A 19428-nucleotide genomic window follows, 5' to 3' on the forward strand; every position below is an offset into this window, starting at 1 on the left:
AATTTACAAAGAATCATTTCTGTTTTGAAACTTACACGTATTATATATATAAATTAGAACTTATTTAAAAATTTAGTAATTTCTTTCAGTCAATTTTCTATTAATTTGTTTTCTGTCTATTTGTTGGTTCAGATACGGACTTGTTTACGCAGTGAAGGGGAGCTTGCAGTGTCGAAAGAGCCGGTTCGGACGATAGAGTGCTGGCACGAAGGTATGTTGTTTTCACACAGTTATTGTTTACGCATAACTTATAACCGTCAGATATATATTCTTATAGAAACTTTCGTAAAATTGAAAAACATTTCTTATATCTAACAATAAGGAGAAAATTTTATTTTTGTTACAGAGTGTACAACAGATGGTGGCCAGCGCTCGGTGAGTAAGTTTTAGAATTATAGGAATGGTTCGAAATCAGTGCGAATCGCGTGATAGATCTTTGGTTTTATCAATTTTGAAACACATCGAGCACGGAATTTGAATATATTTTCTACTAACATATATGCAATTATTTGTTATTTTTATAAATTATTTGTTCTCGATGTTTCAATCTTCATTCAAAGCGAAAGTTTTGTTGCGTTAAAATCGACGTTTGAATTATGCCTTTTAGAATTTAAAACAAACTGCAAAGTCTTTTAGAATAGAATCGCGATTATTCCGCGGAAAATAGATTCACGGTGTTTATTATATTATTTCCGCATTTACTTTTTTCCGCGACTTCTATGGTTATATTATGTCTATATAGTTTATAAAGTTAGAGAAAGCAGAAGAAATATATCTTTAAAGATGATCCCTTTCTTTTTCATTAAAATTTTATTGTTATTTTTACGAAATTAAATTTTATCAATCACGCGAGTATATTCGAGTTTTTTCATATTTTTTTTCCGATTCGTATTCGCGATATTTTGAAGTTACACACGTATTGTACATTCGCGAACGTTTTTATTATACGATTTGCAATAATATACTATCACGTTTCGCTCGAACAAAAGACGCAATAATTTTTGCAAAACTGAATTGCGAGAAAGTCTTCGCAGTGATACACTGCGGGGCCAAATCGAGCTTTGCGTAACAATATTACGCAAATAAAAAAATCACACATCGAAATAAACCGAAACACTCGTTCCGTCATAAAACTATTTTTTATATTCGACTCTTAAATATATAAACTTTGTGATTATTAAATTAATAAAGAACAAGAAGAAGATTTCTTCGGGCTCTGAAGTCTTTTAAACTAATAAATGAAATATTTGTGATTATTATCAGAGTTTTGACAAGTTTTCATATGTCGCATTATTTTAGTAAATATTCGCGGTACTCAATTTCACATATTCGTAAATATATATTTTTATGCGAAATCAAAAAAGTTATTTTCCGGATTTACTTGTTCGAGTTTCGAGAAATTCGGTAGTTATCAAAGTGTGGACTTTACAAAAAAGTGAAAATAGACTATAGAACAATTTGAATTTCACGTGTGTGTGTACTTATATACTTATATATTTCGCGTCTTCCGCGTCGCGAGTGAAAAAAATCAAAGTGCTACGAAGTGAATTACGTGGAACAACGCAAAGGCCACTGGACCATTTCGGAGAGGGATTGTGTTGCAGAGGAAGATACTTCGATGGACGACGAAGGGACCGCATAAATATGAGTCACAAAATCACATTTTCACTTGTTCCTTTTAGCTGTAACTTTTTTAAAATTTTGATTACATATTTCATGCATATTAATATTTTATATAAATTATTAGGAGTTAAATTTATAAGAGATTTTTAAACCTATTTTGTTTCCACTTTATTTTTTTGAGAGTTTATTAATTTTATGAATATAAAAAAAATTTATGTGAAAAAAAACTTTACACGTATATTCAATACAACTGAAAGGAACAATTTTTTACATTGCACGCATAGTAGTCCGTATAAATTAATCGCACTGATTTCCGATGGCGCAAATAAAGACAATCATATGCATCGTGATATGATTTTCTTTAATCGCTGTCTTTTGTACGAACGTGGTATATGATGGAATATAAATCTTAAAAAGATCTGTTTAAAAAAATTTGTTTTATTTATAATTATAGAAATATTTTTTACATTTAAATATACAATACGTATATGTACATATATATTATACATGTGTGTGATAATATGTATTTGATATTTATACTGAGTGTGTGTAATATCACACATATTACTTGTTTGTATAATATATACGTATATATAAGAAACACATGATACAACACTCGGCAAACATGGGAGTAAAAACAAAAATGTATGTTAGCTTCCGAATCTTTGAATTTCAAAATTGCTACAGCTGAAGGGAGATGAAAATGTAAAGTAAATGGGTATTGTTTCTCTAGAATCTTTTCCGTAAATGAATTGCACTAAATCAAGAGATGAAATAATATTTGTTATAATTAAGTTTTAAATAAATACTTGTTCGCTCGCTAAACTATCCGCGAATGGCGCCACAATCACTCTTGTGGCAAAATAAAACGTTAAACCAAATGTAATGGAAATCGGTAAAGCGGGTAATGCTTTCTTGAATATAGCCAGCAACAACAACGTCAAACACAAACCCTGTAACACAAGAGAAAACAGTTTATTAGAAGATATATTCATTAATGTTCATTGTTAGTGATTGATTGATTGATTTGCAATACGCACAATGAGAATGGCAACGAAACAAGCCAGTGTAGTGTTCCAATCTCCATAACTCGACGCTTTTCCAACGAGTACGCTGTAAAATATAAAATCACCGAGACCTAATTTGACTCCTCGCTCCTCTTCGGCAACTTGTCCTTGTGCATCTCGCGGGCGATTATCTTGTCTCGCGTTGCCGCGTTGCCTCACCGTGGAAGTAGAGGTGTTTTCTTGTATTTCTTGAGAACGCCTTGCACTTCTTTCACCTGAGAATTAGAAAGTAAGAAAATAGAACAGTGCATAAAAGAACGAACCGCTCTTCTCTTCATTATCAATGCAAATCGATGCTCATTACTTGTACAACTTACATTACTTCGATTTTTTTATATTTTTATATTTTTTTTATCTCAATATGTTTCTATCAAAAATCGTGTCAATCTTTAATCCGTACCATGTGTCTCCACCCATTCAGGAGTAAAACCTCCTTCCTCAGCGTCACCGGACGCACTGCTATTTTGATTATCCACTTGACCTTGCGTAGGAGATGCCACGGTATCTCCAGAGGCCATTGTAGCAGCCTGTACATATCCGGCGTAAGTTACAGTGAACGAATATAAAATGGTGGATGAATAAATTAAAGCGGGAAAAATCGATTCGTTTCGTTCCTGAGCCGTTTCGACGAGTATTCTCAACGGACCTTTTGGCGTTAAAACCGCGATCAAATCTAAAAGTACAAATATGAAGAGTGAGTGAATTTGAGATTTTCTTGACGAGAATTCATTTTCATTGTCAAACTCTTACCCCAAATACTTATAACTCCGAGAACGACCCATGCTGTCCACTCTGGTAAATATTTAATAAACACCAGTGCCATCAAAGCGGAAATAAAAATCAAATAAGCCTGTTGAAGTTGCAATGGTCCTTGCCAATGAATACAAATCATGCCGACTACACCAAAATTCCACAAGCCTATACCTAACGTGAACACATCCATTGGAATGTTATATGCCTTCAACACTTGCCTGTAAATAGAGAAAGAAACCCACAATAGAGATATACTTGTCGCTGTAATAATTCTAATATAGTTTACACACAAAATATTTTTTATACTTACTCGCAAAACAGAAGAGAAAACATTGAAAGCAATAATAGAGAGCTTATGATCAACCAGCCGTGTATGACTTTGTAGAATCTGTATTTATAAAGAATGATAAGTATCACAGTCATAAATACAATAACACTCATAAGAATCAGCGAATTGGCAAATGCCTGCCAAACTTTGGTACTTGTATCATTGCTGTCCTCATGGAATGGGGTATAAACTCTAAAAAAGAATTATTTCAATATATATATATATATAAAAAAAAAAAAAAACACAAGATGTGTCACTGCAATAGCAAAACTTACAAGTACATTCCCTTGGTTGTGTAGAAATGTACTGAGCTAATGGTAGCTACCACAACCAGCATGCACAATGAAACAGGGACAAAGAGTTTGATCACATGTGCAGCACCATATTTCAATTCTTCTTCCTCCTCGTCGATCACACTGAGTCTGTTTTGACTGTTGTTACTAGATGTACCACGTCTGTTCCAACGACTGACACTGGTACTTGATGTTTCAACATGCATCTCAGGCATTCCATTTTCCAACTGAAACAATATATACGTTTAGTGATTCAATCAAGAAGTGACAATTTTTCTCAAGTGTCTTAAACAATGCTTTTAAGCAAGAGTCTGCTCAATATCAACAGAAGAAAAAGGATCAATAAAAAAAGAAAAATTGGTTGACAAAGTTACTTCTTCATTAGTGTTCCTGGAACGGTTCTTTCGACGATCATGATTGCCCAAAATCAAATCTTCCGTGCGCGATTCCGCAACGTGACCGTCCATCAGACTTGTGTATTCGTTTGCTGAATCGTATTCACTCTCAGACATCAAAGTTCGTATCTCCGAACAAGAGGATACAAAACTCAGATCTGGCGACTCCTTCTCAAGCAAGTCGGTGGGGTTACTCCCTACCAGTGTTTCAACGTTTCCGTGACAGATCTCACAGTTTATCTTCTCAGCGCGCGTCTTTCCCACATTTATATATTAGAAAAAAATAGCGTGGAAGCTGTCACTTAACTGTAAAATTCACATTTAACTCAAAACAACTTTTTAACATCTCGTGTAATAAAGATGAAACGAGACAGAAGATTCGATGCTATCATCGGATGAGGCATCTCATTTTGCGCGTGCGCGTATCATTTTCAACTTTCCTAAATTCAACCGATCGTCCAACACGATTGCACGATTCCAACGGAATAAACCTGTGTCCAGATCGGAATTTGTCCAATCGGAGCGAAAAGTTTCATTAAAAAGCGAGATTGGCTCGCTTTGTTCCGATTGGTCACATTCCTATTTTCATCGCTAGTTCGAATATGAATTTGAAACGTCGAAACGGTTCTTACCGACACACGTGATCGATGCCTCGCGCGTGCGCACGTAGTTCGAGATAATTTCGAGAGAGACCGTTTTGTTTGTGGTTTTGTCCCTCGAGTTACCAAACACTGTTTACATGTGCATTGTTACATGAGCGTGAAAAATCAGCTGATTCTGTGATATTGCATAACTTCAACTTTACAAATTAATTTTCTCTCCGTTTTACGTTGTTTAATTTTATCTCGTTTTGAAATTACAAGACACTCGTGCGTCAGAACGATCACAAATGACAATTGAAATCACTCTCTGATATCTCCTCTTTCTGTCTTTTTCTCGTGTATTGTAAAAAACGAAAGATTTCGCGCGCGCGCGCACACACACACATACGCACCCACCCACGTACTACGTACTCTTTATGTGTGGGTTTGTGTAAACGACAATTGTGTGCGTTGCGCTTCGTGACTGCTCGCCATCATTGCGCGAATACAGCTGTCAACGCTGTCAGATTTGGAACCGACCGCGGAACGTCATCGCCATTGATGTCTCTCTAAATTTGTTTCCTTTTCTTGCTCGTGCTAAGAAATCGCGAACAGAGTCGAGAGAAACATGTAAAACGCGCGTTTCGCGAAATCGAAATTTTGTTTCCGAATAAATAACACACGGCCAGACAAGTGAATAACGAGCGTCCGATGAGACGCTGATATGTTTTTTCGATGGAGAGCGGTTTAACTCGGTTTAACGACAATGGCGGCAACGACCCCGTCGAAGGTACGTTCGTTTCTGTATTCCATTGATATCCCGTGCGATTCGTAGGACGCGCGAGACGACGAGGAAACGTGACGTGTTCTACGGCATACGGTGTCTTTGAAAAGAGAACATATAATTCCGACGCAAAGTACTTCACAAACGGCTGAGAGCACGAGTCGTGTGCTTACACGCGCTGAAGATGTCAAATGTATGTGATTCGTATATGTTAAAAACGTTAAAATCGTGCGCGTGTTCTTCTGTGTATCGAGAATTTTATGTTTTGTTAGTGAACAACCACAAATTGCGCCTCTCTTTGGCGAGGTGACTAGAAAGTGCGGTGTAGTTGACAAAAGAATTAATTTTGTTAGTCATATATATTTTTTTTTTCAAAAAGAAAAATACACGCACAGAAACTTGAACGATTTTCTAACTTGTGTGAGAAATTTTTTTTTCATTTATATTTTCAATTAATTAGTAACATTTCGAGAGAAAACAAATTTGTTTTTGAGAAATTTTGTTGTGGATTTGGATTATCTCTTGCTACAGAATTCTTTCAAGTATTAAATGCACATATGTATGTTTCTCTAATATTTTAGAGAAGACTTCAGAAGGAGTTGATGTCCTTGATACGCGAGCCTCCACCTGGTGTACATGTAGATGGAGAACTGGCGGAACAAAATTTGACACAATGGATCGTTCATATGGAGGGTGCCAAAGGCACGCTATATGAAGGAGAGCAATTTCAGCTTCAGTTTAAATTTAGTTCCAAATATCCTTTTGACTCGCCCGAAGTTACTTTTATTGGTGGAAATATTCCAATACATCCACATGTTTATAGCAATGGTCACATATGTTTGTCAATACTAACGGAAGATTGGTCTCCTGCACTCAGTGTACAAACCATCTGTCTGAGTATTGTTTCCATGTTAAGCAGTTGTAAAGAGAAGGTATGACTTGAGCTATTTAATATATATTATTAATTTAGTCAAGAAATGTATACATCAATAATACAAATATTTTCTACACAGAAGAGGCCACCTGACAATACATTCTATGTGAAAACTTGCAATAAGAATCCAAAAAAAACAAAATGGTGGTATCACGGTAAGGGAAATCATTTTATAAATCATTTTATATTGCAATATAAGTTTCTTTTATTTTACGTGTACAATCTGTGCAATATATCCTTTGTTTTATTAAAAAAATTTTGTAATTACGTAGTTTAATAAGAATTAAATAAAAGATTTATAATTATGGAGATTTTTTATGAAATACAACTGTATGTATAACGCATATCGAATATGCTTGTAAGATAAGCACAGTTGTTTTCAAGAAGAAAATAAAACATGACACATATTTTTCTTCCACTAGATGACAGTGTCTAACAATTGAGGAATATACAAAGATCGTATCAACTTGTCAAGTGATTGTTGGATTAAGTAAAATATTATTTAAACCAGAAATCTGTTGCATATATTAAATAGAGGATTCTACATATATTATAGCAATTCTCTTTGATCCGGCAAGAAATTTAGATGAGCAACATTATGAAACAAAAAAATACAAGGCTACAACCTACTTAGCAGTACTAAAAAAATTATAGAGTTAATGTGACTTGTGTGAGTTGTTTACTTATAAATTATTGAATATATAATTATATATATATATATATAGGATATAATTAAAATAAGCAACCAAACTATATAAGAGCATATTTATCCTGAAGATGATCCAACACACACAGTCACAAAAGTTTGGCCTCTTATTTTAATTGCATTCTCTCTATATTATACTTAAATAGATTTAATCTATACTGCGTCAATAAATGTTTATATTAAAAAGCGAGAAGAAGAGGAATAGAATAGTGTGATCACATCAAGATATATTTTTCTTTTAATCTGTTGCGGTCGGAACTGTCTGTCAAAATGTATCACCCGTTGATCAGAACTTCGATTATACGCAGCAAATGCGTATATGTTCAGTTGGTTTCGGCTGTAAAAAATCTTCAAAAATACAAATCTCAAGCATTCGACAGATTTTCTTACTTAAGATTTAAATTTTGTCGGAATTTTGAAACCATATGGAATCAACACACTATCTTGATTAATATTGCAAAATGTAGCAAAAATGTGTATATCAAGTAGTAAAATGACAAAAAAGCAATAAGTGAATAATAATCTCAAAATTACAACTTTCGCTACAAAAAATGCTTACCAGACTGCGTTTGGTAGAAACATGACGCATATTTTAAGATAAAAACAAACTGACAAAGAAATTCTGTTTATTCTGTGTAATTTAAAATTTTTTTAAATGAAAGATCGATTGAAATATGCTGTACATACAGATAATTGAATCTTATGCCAGGTGTCTGCTGACAATCGATCGAAAAATTTCGTTTTTGCTGGATGTCGCCTACCTTACGACCGCAAGTAGTTTAAGATATTAATACTACTTGATCTGTTTGTTCTTAAAAAGTTGTTTAATATATTTAGAAATAAAAAAGGTGATGTGTGTTTGTTTGTGTGTATGCGCGCGCGCGTGTAGATATAACGCACATATCTATTATATTGTATTAACTGACATTGCACACATTTGCTATACATTCTGTGCTAAGATATATTTTTAGTACCTATATTGTTTTTTCACGAGAAATGTATTGTGTGATAACGTAGTTTAGTCAAAGCTCAACAATGATGATTTATTTGAATTTATACATTAGATTTTGACACACACAACACACACGATACACACTTTCTGATATATTAGTGCAATGATAACATTTGTGTTAACAACATTAAAAGAATTAGAAGCAGGAGAGACTTGTTGCGACATTGTCTTCTTTTTGAGCGAACGTTATTGCTTTGTCTCACAAGCTAGTTTTCAATGTGATATATGTAACTGCATTTACTTGTGTTTGATAGTAAATTGCTTGGAAAAAGAAAAACTACAATTAATTAGAAAATCACTTTGAAAATAATTTGATGAAAATGGAGTGAAAGAGAAGAGAGAGAGAGAGAGAGAAAGAGAGAGAGCTGAAATGATGGATGAGATATATATAAATATATAATTGTTATTATATTATTAATATATATTTTATACATTATATTATCCTGTACTCTAGATCGTTTATATAACGATGTTTATTAAGTATGTAATATTTGATTGAACGACTCGTAAGAAACGTTTGGTTATTGAAATCTCGGTGATCTGCATAATCTTAATTCTGCGGCGAAATCCCAGAATGACGGAAAACGGCTTTTTTTTTTTTTTTTTTTTTATATCGCGCACACATGCAAACCCAATCCTGTATCATTAAAAGTCACGGTCGAGAGAGAAAGAGAGTGGGGCCGATGTGATTTTCAGGCGTACTCGACAACGCAATCAACAATCCGTTCAGTCTGCCGTACGATCGGATCGAACGGAGATAATGTTGCCATTGCGTACATTCTACGGTTCATCGTATCGTTCAAAGTGAACGTTAACGTCAAGTTGCGAAAACTTTTTCTTTCGATAAAAGCGAACGTTGTGCGCGTACACGACAGAATACGTGTAAAACACAAAATTTACATGCAATCTTGTCGTTTTTTTTTTTTTTTTTCATTATAGTGACCTCCATGCAGTACACGTGACAGTGACGTGTGGTTTACGCGCAATATGGTGATCGCGGTGTAGATATTGACGGCCGTCGAAATTAACGAGAAATCATATTGCGCGAGAAGATTCTCGGTCTGTCATATCTGTGTAAAATTTTCCTCCTTTTACTTTATCCCCTCGGAAACGCACGTCCACAATTCCACCTCCAAAGGCGTCTTCGTCCTTCAGTGGCGTCATCGTTGACGCCAGTATCCGACAGTGTCATAGGATCAACGAAGATAGCAGCTTACGAGTTGAGATTTTCTGCTCGTTCTCGCGACCGCATTTTCGTCCCGCTTCGTTTCCCGCTACAATAGATGATCGAGAAACGACGCCGCTGCGAAAACTCAAGATCGATTCGGATAAAAAAAAAAAATAATAATTCTTCTCATCTCGTGCGAAGCTTTCGGCCGCGCCATGTCGTCGTAGATCGACGGTGGGTCTTGGGTGTCGGCAAAGTGATCGCCGCCTGAGCACGAGCGATGATTTGCGAAAGGTAATTTCAAGGTGTGAGTCAGGCAATTCTAATAAATTTAGCGTTACGACGAACTGTCTCTGACGACAATCGAGCCGGTCTGAAACGAGAAATCGCGAGTGGCGCGTTGTTTGGGTTGTGTGAAGCCTTGTTTGTTCTCTTTGTGTTTCGAGACAACTCCGAATGAAAATAAAGTATTGAATACACATATTTTTCTTAAATAATTTGCTGTTTGCTGAACTTCGTTTTTTACAGTTGATATTTATTATAGAAATACAGAGGAATTTGTGTTCACGTTTACGAAAAATCGCGAAAAAACTTGGATGTGTTTACATCATGATGACTCAATATAGAAATTGTTCCTCGCGATATAGATAAGCAGAACGCGTCGTTGATTAACACGCTTTTAAACGCAACTTAGTTCAAAATAATTTCAGTGTATCGCGTTGTTCGATTCCTTTAATTAACATGCGGCATATATCGATTAATTCAATCGATCGATCAATTCTGACAATTGCAAAAAGCAAATTTACGAAACTCGTCGTCGTTCTTTTAAATCAATCTTGCTGTACGTTCACGTGTTGTATATAAAAAAAAATAGGTGTCTAGACGTCCCAAAAGTTTTTATAATCTTCGATTATGACTTAATTGTCCAATTATTTTATTGGAATTCATCAATCACGTGACTGACGCTTTGATCCGACGATTAACGTAATCGAAGAGAATAAAATCTTTACAAAATCTTATTATTAAAAAAAAAAAAAAAATCAAAATTTTTCGCTGTATGAAAAATAAATCAATTGAGGGATAACGAATTTAGTTTTTTGTTGATAGGCAATTTGTATGCAAATTGATCGACCGATTGAATCGAAGTTAATCGAACTCAATCATGCATCAATTTAATAGCAAATAATATGAATGTGACTTGTATCTCTTGAAAAAGGTCAGCTCCAGAGAAATAACAAATTCAATCGCGTAACGATAGAAAACTACGCTTAAGTGTTTTTAAATTATTTTTCATGTTAGAAAAAAATACATAAATGACAGGACTGGATTTATTTTAGCGTGGAAACGCTTAATGCAACACAGATCTCTCAGTGACCGATACTACCGACAGTTGAATATCTTTTATCGACGTTTACTAACACGTGATTAATTGAAAAAATTTATTTGTTAAATTTACCTTCTCCCTACTGTCTTCATCGTTAATCATATCTAAGGAAATTTTTTGTTTGCATATAACTTTTATTAATATAACTTGTTTTTAGTAATTTATCTCGCGATTTAAGAAATAATGTTTTAATTATGTAATTTTTTTATTTGGTCTATCTGATAGAATATTTTTTTTTTTTATAGATTACTTCCAAAACTATTTTCTGTTGTAACATTTTTGCAATTTAAATTTGTATTTCTGAATACATAACGAAATCTAACTTTCATCAGCCAAATCTGATTTTAGCACGCATCATTCAATTTTCACGACTTTTTGTTTGTCAAACCTTTGTTTGACCTTTTGTTTACAATAATATTTTTGCTCATATTGCGATAAATAGCCACTTTGTTATTATTTGCAATCGCGTTGCAAGTAAATGACATTGCGGAAACGTCAGAATAATGTAGTTTGTGTTGTGGCAGGCAGCGGCAAGGACGAGAGAAAAGAGTGAGGGTATCAAATATGTGCTGCCGCGCCTAGAAGTATCTTCTAATTACATATGTGTATGAAAACAAAGTTAAAAATGCTTAAAAATAACGTACAATAATATTTAATTAATAATATTATCCATATTTATCCTTATGGTGATTATCCTTTAATAATCAATATTTGACACCAAGAGTAGGTCTTCTTTCGTTTTTCTTTTTTTTTCTTTAAATATGCCTTTCCTCTACATTCAACATAAATTCCTATACACACTGTACAAACGAAGTTCACAAATAAAAAATATTTAAAGTTACATTTCTTTCGTGATACTTATTAGATTTGTTTCTATAATTATTATCTAAATAAAACCACAAAGAACATGTATTCTTTATGTCAGTAATCATTTAATTAATTCAGTAATTATTTAATTTTTTTCTTATTAAATTTTAGTAATAAAATTTATCACGAAGGCTGCGCTCAGAGCTTGACCACTCCATAATACAAGTAGCAGCGTATTTTAAGCTATATCCGATGCAAAAATCTTTCCATTTTCCACATACAGTGCCTGGGTATGGTAACACTGATACAGCAGCAACAGCAGCAGCGGCAGACGTCCGATAGCAGCCAGAAGGAGCAAGATCAGAACGGAGCGTGTGTCGTGCCTATCGAGGGTCAATACGCGGTCAACAGGTTACAAGATACCGAGGTTGCTTGCACCACAGCGAGGGAAACCGTCGTTCCGACAAATGGCAGCGTTGCGAGTTTCTCTACGCAGTGCAGTGACATAGAGGACGACGACAATGACGAAGAAACGGACGTCGAAGAGGGCTGGATCGAGAATCTGCCGGTGCAATCGGGCATCGTCCAGCAGCAAACGGTCGCGACCACAAACGGCGATCTCGTTCTACCGAACGCCGATCCGTCGAGCTTCGGCGACGTGTGCGTGAAGAACTCGACAAACGTGCATCTGGGTAACAAGACTTTCTACAAGGGTCCGGTCACTATAAAGCAGTTCGTTTACACGAATCCCGCTCTGGTGCAAGAGCTCTCGAGCGTCAATTTGTCGACGAACAAAAGCAACGGCATCACTGACGTACCTGGTTTTCCTCAAAATCCAGAATTAGATAAAGGTAAATAATTTGATCGCAAATGCCGTACACGCGACCTCCCAGCGTTCGTCACGGATTTTTATCAATGCGATTACGTTGAATAGTTGTTTACGCAAGAATTTCAGATGCAGTTACATAGACACGTAACGTGGAAACCAATCGTTTTAACGCGGCTTTTATATAATTGTTGTTTTCAGTGACGCAGTGGCTATGGACGTGGAGATGCGCGGCTTTGCTGTGCGCTCTGGTCGTAATATTACTGGCCACGGTAGTCATCACCATTCTGTATTTAACTCGTAACACAGACTCGTCAGCCAGTTTTACGCAGCCGATCCCGGACATTCCGGACTCATCTATCACGGGTAAATTATTTAGCGAGATGTTTTTTGTGTGTGTACATATGTTGTAGCGTGAGATAAAAATGCTATCGCATCATACTCTTGAAAATTATTCCCATTTGTCTCTTATCTCTTCCGCACGCGCACACACACGCACGCACTTTGTGCATTTATTATGAGCATGTATATTAATTTGTACTATATGCATTTTTGCATCGACAGAGAAGACCGCGAGAGTTTTAAATATTTAAAAAAATTTTATAAATAAGATCGAAATGTATATTGCTACGCTTTGAACCAACAAAGTAAATTTTGAAATAGTAAGTTAAATTAACAAAGTTTCTTAGTTAGTATTTAAATGATACATGTTGAATAATTTTTTGTGTATGTTGTAAAATGTCCTGAATTTCAGGTGTAAACATAAGCTCGGTACGATTTGTCGAGCGAAACGAATGGGGCGCGCAACCGCCTTCAGGATCTATGTCGTTGTTGAAGCTGCCAGTACCTTATGTAATCATCAGCCACACCGCTACGGATTTCTGTAACACACAATCGGAGTGCACCTTTCGCGTGAGATTCGCTCAGACCTTTCACATCGAGTCAAGAAACTGGTCGGACATTGCTTACAATTTCCTTGTCGGCGGTGACGGTCTCGCGTACGTCGGTAGAAGTTGGGACTACGTCGGTGCCCATTCGTTCGGTTTTAACGACAAGAGCATCGGTATCTCTTTCATCGGTACATTCAACACCGTTTCGCCAAAACCAGAACAATTACATGCCGCGATGAAAATTATAGAAATTGGTGTCAAGACCAATAAAATTAGCCCCGACTATAAGCTGTTGGGCCATCGACAGGTTTCGAAAACTTTAAGTCCCGGAGAAGCTCTTTATGGAATAATTAAGAAGTGGCCGCACTGGTCGCCTACTCCTTAATGTGATAATGTGAATTCATAAAAAAAAAAAAAAAAAAAAATGACGGAAATATGATCCTGAAAAATTGTTGAATATATTTTTTCATTATATATGTTTGCTGTCTGTATTACTTTGGACAGACAATTTTATAATTCGATCTTATATATTTTTTTAAAACAAATTATTTTTTTAATGCAAATTATTTTTTTAATACAAATCAAACGCGCTAAGGACTGATAAAGTATTTAAAAAGAAGCCATGTAAATAAGTTCTCTATCATATAAGTAAGTTTTCTTTAGACAAGTAGCGTATGAACGCATACAGGCACCAATTAATTTAGTGCAATATCTGGCTAGTTACGTAAAATTTTTACTTTGCGAATAAAATACCAAATGGAACAATCGGTATCAAAATAGAGAGGAAAAAAGACAGAAAGAGAGAGAGACAGAGAGAGAGAGAGAGAGAGAGAAAGTAAGAAAGAAACAGCTCAACAGGAAGAAAAAATGGTAGGTTGCGGAGAATCGTAAAGGAAAAGAGAAATAAACAGAAGCGAAAGAAGTCTGGGTGGTTTCCCGAGTGCGTTTCAGTTACCTCGCGTTCGAGGGCGGTTTTCCTGTCCGCGCGACTTATTCTCCGCACTTGTTAACAGTGTGCGCGAGCCTGCTAAAGTGGTCCCGCTGCTAATTACCTGCGTTATTTTTTTACAACTCTCTCGCGTTTCCATCCATTGCCCCTTCCTCTTTCTCTCTCTCTCTCTCTCTCTCTCTCTCTCTTTTTTTCCGAGTCTTCGTTCTTCTCTTCAGCGATGGAGTTCAATATTTTCTCGTGGGTGCCGCGGTTTTATTTATCCGTGAGCTTTATGCCACGACGAAGAAAGAGAGAAAGAGAGAGAGAGAGGGGGGGAAAGAGAGATACGACTTATTCGCGAAACTCGATGATATGTGAAAATACAGCGAATTTATTAGTACACGCGTATTGACAAACTTTATTACACATGAGTTAAAAATCTGAATGTAATCTTAAATTAAGATATAGAGGTCAAACAATGCACAATAGAAGTAAGTGTATATATATATATTCACGTACTTATAAGACGATTGACAGTATATATATATATACATATATACTGTCAGTACATATATATACTGTATATATATAAGATTCCGCAACCAAAAATCTCTGAGATTACACTATTTTGTGTAATTAAAACTTCAATACAAATCTGTTATTATATTCTTTTGAAAATCCCTTCTTCCCTTGTAAAAAGTTATGTTAACATCTCATCAAATTATAAAATCGAATTAAATAATTGATAATCTCTAACAAGATTAAATATCTCAACTTAATTTTTTTTAGAGCGCGAGCGCGATAACGGCAACGCCCGATTCGGTTCGAACGACCTGATGATAGTTCGCGAGCATCGATAAAACCTTAATATCGCCGTGTCGAATCCGCGAGATCGGCGGCTGCGGCGGCGTAAGATGGAGAGACGACGACGACGGTATAGAGGTATCTCTCTGCGCCAGTGCAGACGCGGCGGCACCCCCTTCTTTTCTCCGCCACGAAAAGGCACTTGAAATAAATTGAAAATGGCTGGTATCGCTCTGGCCCCCGGATAAGTGATACCTACATCATCTACACGCACACCATCCCCCTTCGGCTTCTCTTCACCCCCGACCTGCCGTTCTTTCATGAATTCGAAACGCGACGTTCGAGTCGGATCGGAATCCGGTCGAATCGCTTCAATTAATTCAATCGGCGGTAAGACGGGGGGCAGGGGGAGGCCAGAGGAGAGAGAATAAATAGCACGTGTTACGGTCTTGGTTGAAGTTTCCGTGCGAACATCAAAAAGATATTGCAACCACCGCCGACGCGAGTGTTGCGTTGCAAAATACATGTGTATAATAATATAATTTCTGTGACACGTTACAATATTATTTAAATATTGAAATTTTTTCAAATTGTATTTACATAATTTGACACAATTTTCTCTCAATTGTACGAAATATTTTTCTTTGTCAAAAAGCGCGCACGTAAGTCACATCGCGGTTTTCTTCGCGTTTTGTATAATTGTCCTCATATTTGTTGTTTTTCTAAAAAGAAAAAAACCAAAAAAACAAAAAAATGAAATCTCACTCTCAAGTTTTCACACGAGTTTCACCGCGCTCGGGAAAACAACGTGAAATTTATTATTTCCACCCTTTTTCGTCGCAAGGAAAGAATGTCGCGACGCGGCAGCGAGTGTTCCGTGTTGCGCTCGAAAACTCGCTAGGGTTTTGCCCGGTTTTCCGCGTGTGTTGATGCGAAAACGCATAACGAGGGCGCGACACACATACTAGCGTGTATATATACACACACACACACACATATATATATATGTATATATAGTGGTGGAAAGCCAAGGCACATACGAGCGACAAGGTGTATTGAATCGACGAGTATCATGCAGCTGACAGCTAGAGCTAATTGAATCTTGACTCTATCTATCTGTCGACCCGAGACTCGCCACCAACGCCGCCGCCGCCGCCACGGATTGCATTTCCCGTTCGGCGGTATCGCTCATCCTCCCCCTAAAGAATCCTTCCTACACTTTGCTTTTTTCTTTCTTCTTTTCTTCCTTCCTTCTTTCCTTCCTTGCCTGCCTCCCTTTTCTTCGCTTCTCTTTCGTTACTTTTCCGTTCGTTGAACAAATCTCTAAATCAGTTTTACACACCGAGACACAATACGTCAAATAAACAAGAAACTACGTTTTATGTTTTCTTTGTAAAAATTTCAAATGTATTTACAACTAGTTTCTACGTGAAGTTTATAAATAAAAAAAATGTTCCCATATCCGTCACAAGTGTGTGATTCTCGTGAAAAAGAAAAACGCAGGTGAATTGTCGATTGGGTTTTGTCATCGTCTCGTTAAACAAACGTGTGGGGAGAGAAAGAAAACAATTGCATACTGCGGAATCGTTCGCACGCGTAAGGGATTACAAGATGCGCGAACTAACGCGGTTTCGTTCGGTACAGACCGCAGGTCTCTTTGCATCGTGCGGGTGGGAGGGTTACGTCTTCTTGCGTATGTACGTCGCACACATAGATACACACACACGTAAGATGTGTGAGGTGGTATAAGAGGAAAAGAGTGACGGGAGGAGAGAAGGGAGGGAGAGAAGCGCGGCCGATAGAGAGAGAATCCAATATAAGTGCACACACGTTTATAGGGTCGATGGGAATATATTGGAGCGGATATTGAAATACTTGTTGGTAGTTTGAGTTGAAGGCGAGAGATGCCTTTCTCGATGCCATCTTGATTGCGCAATCGAGGCACCGATGCGGCCCCCGCTACAGAATTTGACGATAAAGATCGCACTCAGATTATGGAAGCCCGCGGTAGAGAGGTGGTTTTACCGCTTCCTCTCCCTTCGCCTCTTTTAAACGATAATGGCGATTACTTCGCTATCTGTGCCGCGACCTCATCTCTTCTCGCGCGGATGTCTTCATAGTATTTCTCATAATTATTCGCATTCCAATTGTTGGGATCATGAGAATCAAAAAAAAAAAATCGCCGTCGGAAGTAACGTAATCTTGAGTAATAAACGTGATTTCTCAACTGACACCTCGATCCATTCCGCGTTCGTGCGTTTGAAGAAGCCGAAACAACGTGTGTGACAACACGTGTCGAGATCATTCGTGCTGCTGCTTTTGAGAGTTCTTGGAAATTTAACAAAATTACACTCTAAAAAAAAAAAAAAAAATAGTACACGAGCTCGTTCCAATTGTTAATGCTCATGGGAACGACTCGTGGAAGGATCGGTAACGGCTCCGGCGCATCGCAACGGGGCACGGACGATCGCAGATAAACATCCGTGAGCGCGCCGATTATGCGATATATCGAGACTCAACGAGCGCGCGGTATAAGATATGAAATAATTTATTGAAGCGCGATGCGAAGAGAGAGAGAGAGAGTCCCATTGCCCACCTGGGCACACATTAAAAACCGAGGGTTAAACCACAAATCCCCCTCCCCCCTCGCTCTCCACTCCAGTCTCTTTACGCTCGTTCTTTGTTGCTCGACAATCGAGACATAGACGCGGCATAATTTGGGTATAATGTAGGTCGCGACGTTTACGCATCGCGGTAGTGCATCATCGTCCGTCATCCGGAAATCGTCAAACGGTTTTTCTGGGTACGATTCTAATTCGGTCGGTCCGGAAGAAAGGTGAGGTGATATCAACGCGATTACTCGGGAAGAGTGCAAGAACTCTCATTCGTTCGCGCGTATCTGCGATTAATCTTTCCGTGCGTTTGATCGGCCTCTTCAAAACGCGAGAGAACAAGTTTTTAGATCGGGATAAAGTGATTATTTCTGCCGATTATATGCGGTCTCTTTTTATAAAAACTGTCCGGCTGTGTTGATTCAGCGATATAAATCGGATTCGGTCGAAATACTTTGAAATGAAGTATTGATCATTTTTTTCTAAGAAAACACAATGCCAGTCTTCACGTTTGATTCTCGTTAGCGAGAAGATAATGAATTTTATTTCCTCGTATTTTAACGTTCATCGTTTTACGCGATTGTAATGCTCATGTAATTAATTTATGTATTTTAATTAAAATTTTAAGCAGAAACTTCGTGGAAATAGAAGAATGAGAAGATTTGTTGTCTTATATGTTTCCTTATCCAAGTTAATGTTCGGTACTGTGACCGATTTTTTGATAATCCTTCGTAAAAGTTTGTAAAAGAAAATTCAATTGTTGTTTCCAAGAAGTACAACGTATGTATGTTATATATATAGAAAAAATTTGACACAATTTTTCTCATGCGTTCCTTGAAGAATTTAGCTAGAAAAAATTTAGAAATTCAGATAGAGAAAAATTAAAGACGAGAAAAAAATGCTATACACATAATTCTTTAAGATTTTATGTAAACAAAAGTATTTGTATCCTTTGCGTTGACTATTCTGATTCGACACCGGAACTTCATCGGTCGACAATAATCGACCGATCACGCCACACGTCTACGAAGATTGAGGGGGTGAGGAGGCGGTTATTTATTTTTAACTGCGACGCGCGCAAGATTGACGTGAGTGGTTTCCGAGGAAAGAGGTGGAATGCTCTTTGGCGACGGGGATTGTCATCCCGCGTCCTTCCAAACAATAACGTGAGGACAATGACTAGTTCGGAATTCGCGGACAAAGCGGGCACGACCAAATGGCACTTATATAGAGAAGGGCACCCCCGCGTGTGTATACCTGTGTGTATCCTCGCGTCTCACCCTATCTATCTCCTCACGAAAATATCCTACGCGATCGCGAAATCCTTTCACCGAGATCAATGATATCGGGCCGATGTTTGCGCCCCCACAAAATAATGTACACGTTGAAAGATCACGCAAAGCTACACTTCGGGCAATTTTTCAAAATAAAGTTTCGAGCACCCTCTCATTCGATGCTGCTTCTTCGAGGATTAGCCTCGACGAATTCGTTCCCGCGTCTTTGATACCGCGATAGTTCGCACGGTGATTT

At 37.1% G+C, this 19428-nt stretch overlaps 3 protein-coding genes across 5 annotated transcripts; 2 read left to right on the forward strand and 1 right to left on the reverse strand.

Annotated features, from left to right (window-relative positions):
- Positions 1–2135: 2135 nt before the first annotated feature.
- On the reverse strand, positions 2136–4858 carry LOC109856398 (presenilin-2). Its single transcript, XM_020431641.1, has 7 exons — positions 4439–4858; positions 4047–4291; positions 3754–3963; positions 3441–3661; positions 3091–3363; positions 2664–2905; positions 2136–2576 (listed from the first exon to the last, which is right to left on the reverse strand). The coding sequence occupies exons 1-7, from the start codon at positions 4574–4576 to the stop codon at positions 2421–2423; spliced, it is 1485 nt and encodes a 494-aa protein (XP_020287230.1). The 5' UTR covers positions 4577–4858; the 3' UTR covers positions 2136–2420.
- A 291-nt stretch (positions 4859–5149) lies between these two features.
- Positions 5150–7249, forward strand: LOC109856413 (ubiquitin-conjugating enzyme E2 W). Of its 2 annotated transcripts, none has more exons than XM_020431675.1 (4): positions 5150–5830; positions 6406–6756; positions 6838–6913; positions 7181–7249. In XM_020431675.1, exons 1-4 carry the CDS (start codon positions 5807–5809, stop codon positions 7192–7194), a joined length of 465 nt encoding a protein of 154 aa, XP_020287264.1. In that variant the 5' UTR covers positions 5150–5806; the 3' UTR covers positions 7195–7249. The 2 variants fall into 2 exon arrangements, with proteins under 2 accessions (XP_020287264.1, XP_020287265.1); XM_020431676.1 differs by lacking the exon at positions 5150–5830 and adding an exon at positions 5837–6017.
- A 1883-nt stretch (positions 7250–9132) lies between these two features.
- Positions 9133–14799, forward strand: LOC109856388 (peptidoglycan-recognition protein LA-like). 2 transcript variants are annotated; one of them, XM_020431627.1, is made up of 4 exons: positions 9133–9949; positions 12119–12686; positions 12863–13027; positions 13416–14799. In XM_020431627.1, exons 2-4 carry the CDS (start codon positions 12128–12130, stop codon positions 13934–13936), a joined length of 1245 nt encoding a protein of 414 aa, XP_020287216.1. In that variant the 5' UTR covers positions 9133–9949; positions 12119–12127; the 3' UTR covers positions 13937–14799. The 2 variants fall into 2 exon arrangements, with proteins under 2 accessions (XP_020287216.1, XP_020287215.1); XM_020431626.1 differs by having other exon boundaries at positions 9136–9938.
- Positions 14800–19428: the final 4629 nt, after the last annotated feature.

Source organism: Pseudomyrmex gracilis, unplaced genomic scaffold (genome assembly GCF_002006095.1).
Source record: "Pseudomyrmex gracilis isolate BER0280 unplaced genomic scaffold, ASM200609v1 scaffold_117, whole genome shotgun sequence".
Taxonomy (NCBI): Eukaryota; Metazoa; Arthropoda; class Insecta; order Hymenoptera; family Formicidae; genus Pseudomyrmex; species Pseudomyrmex gracilis.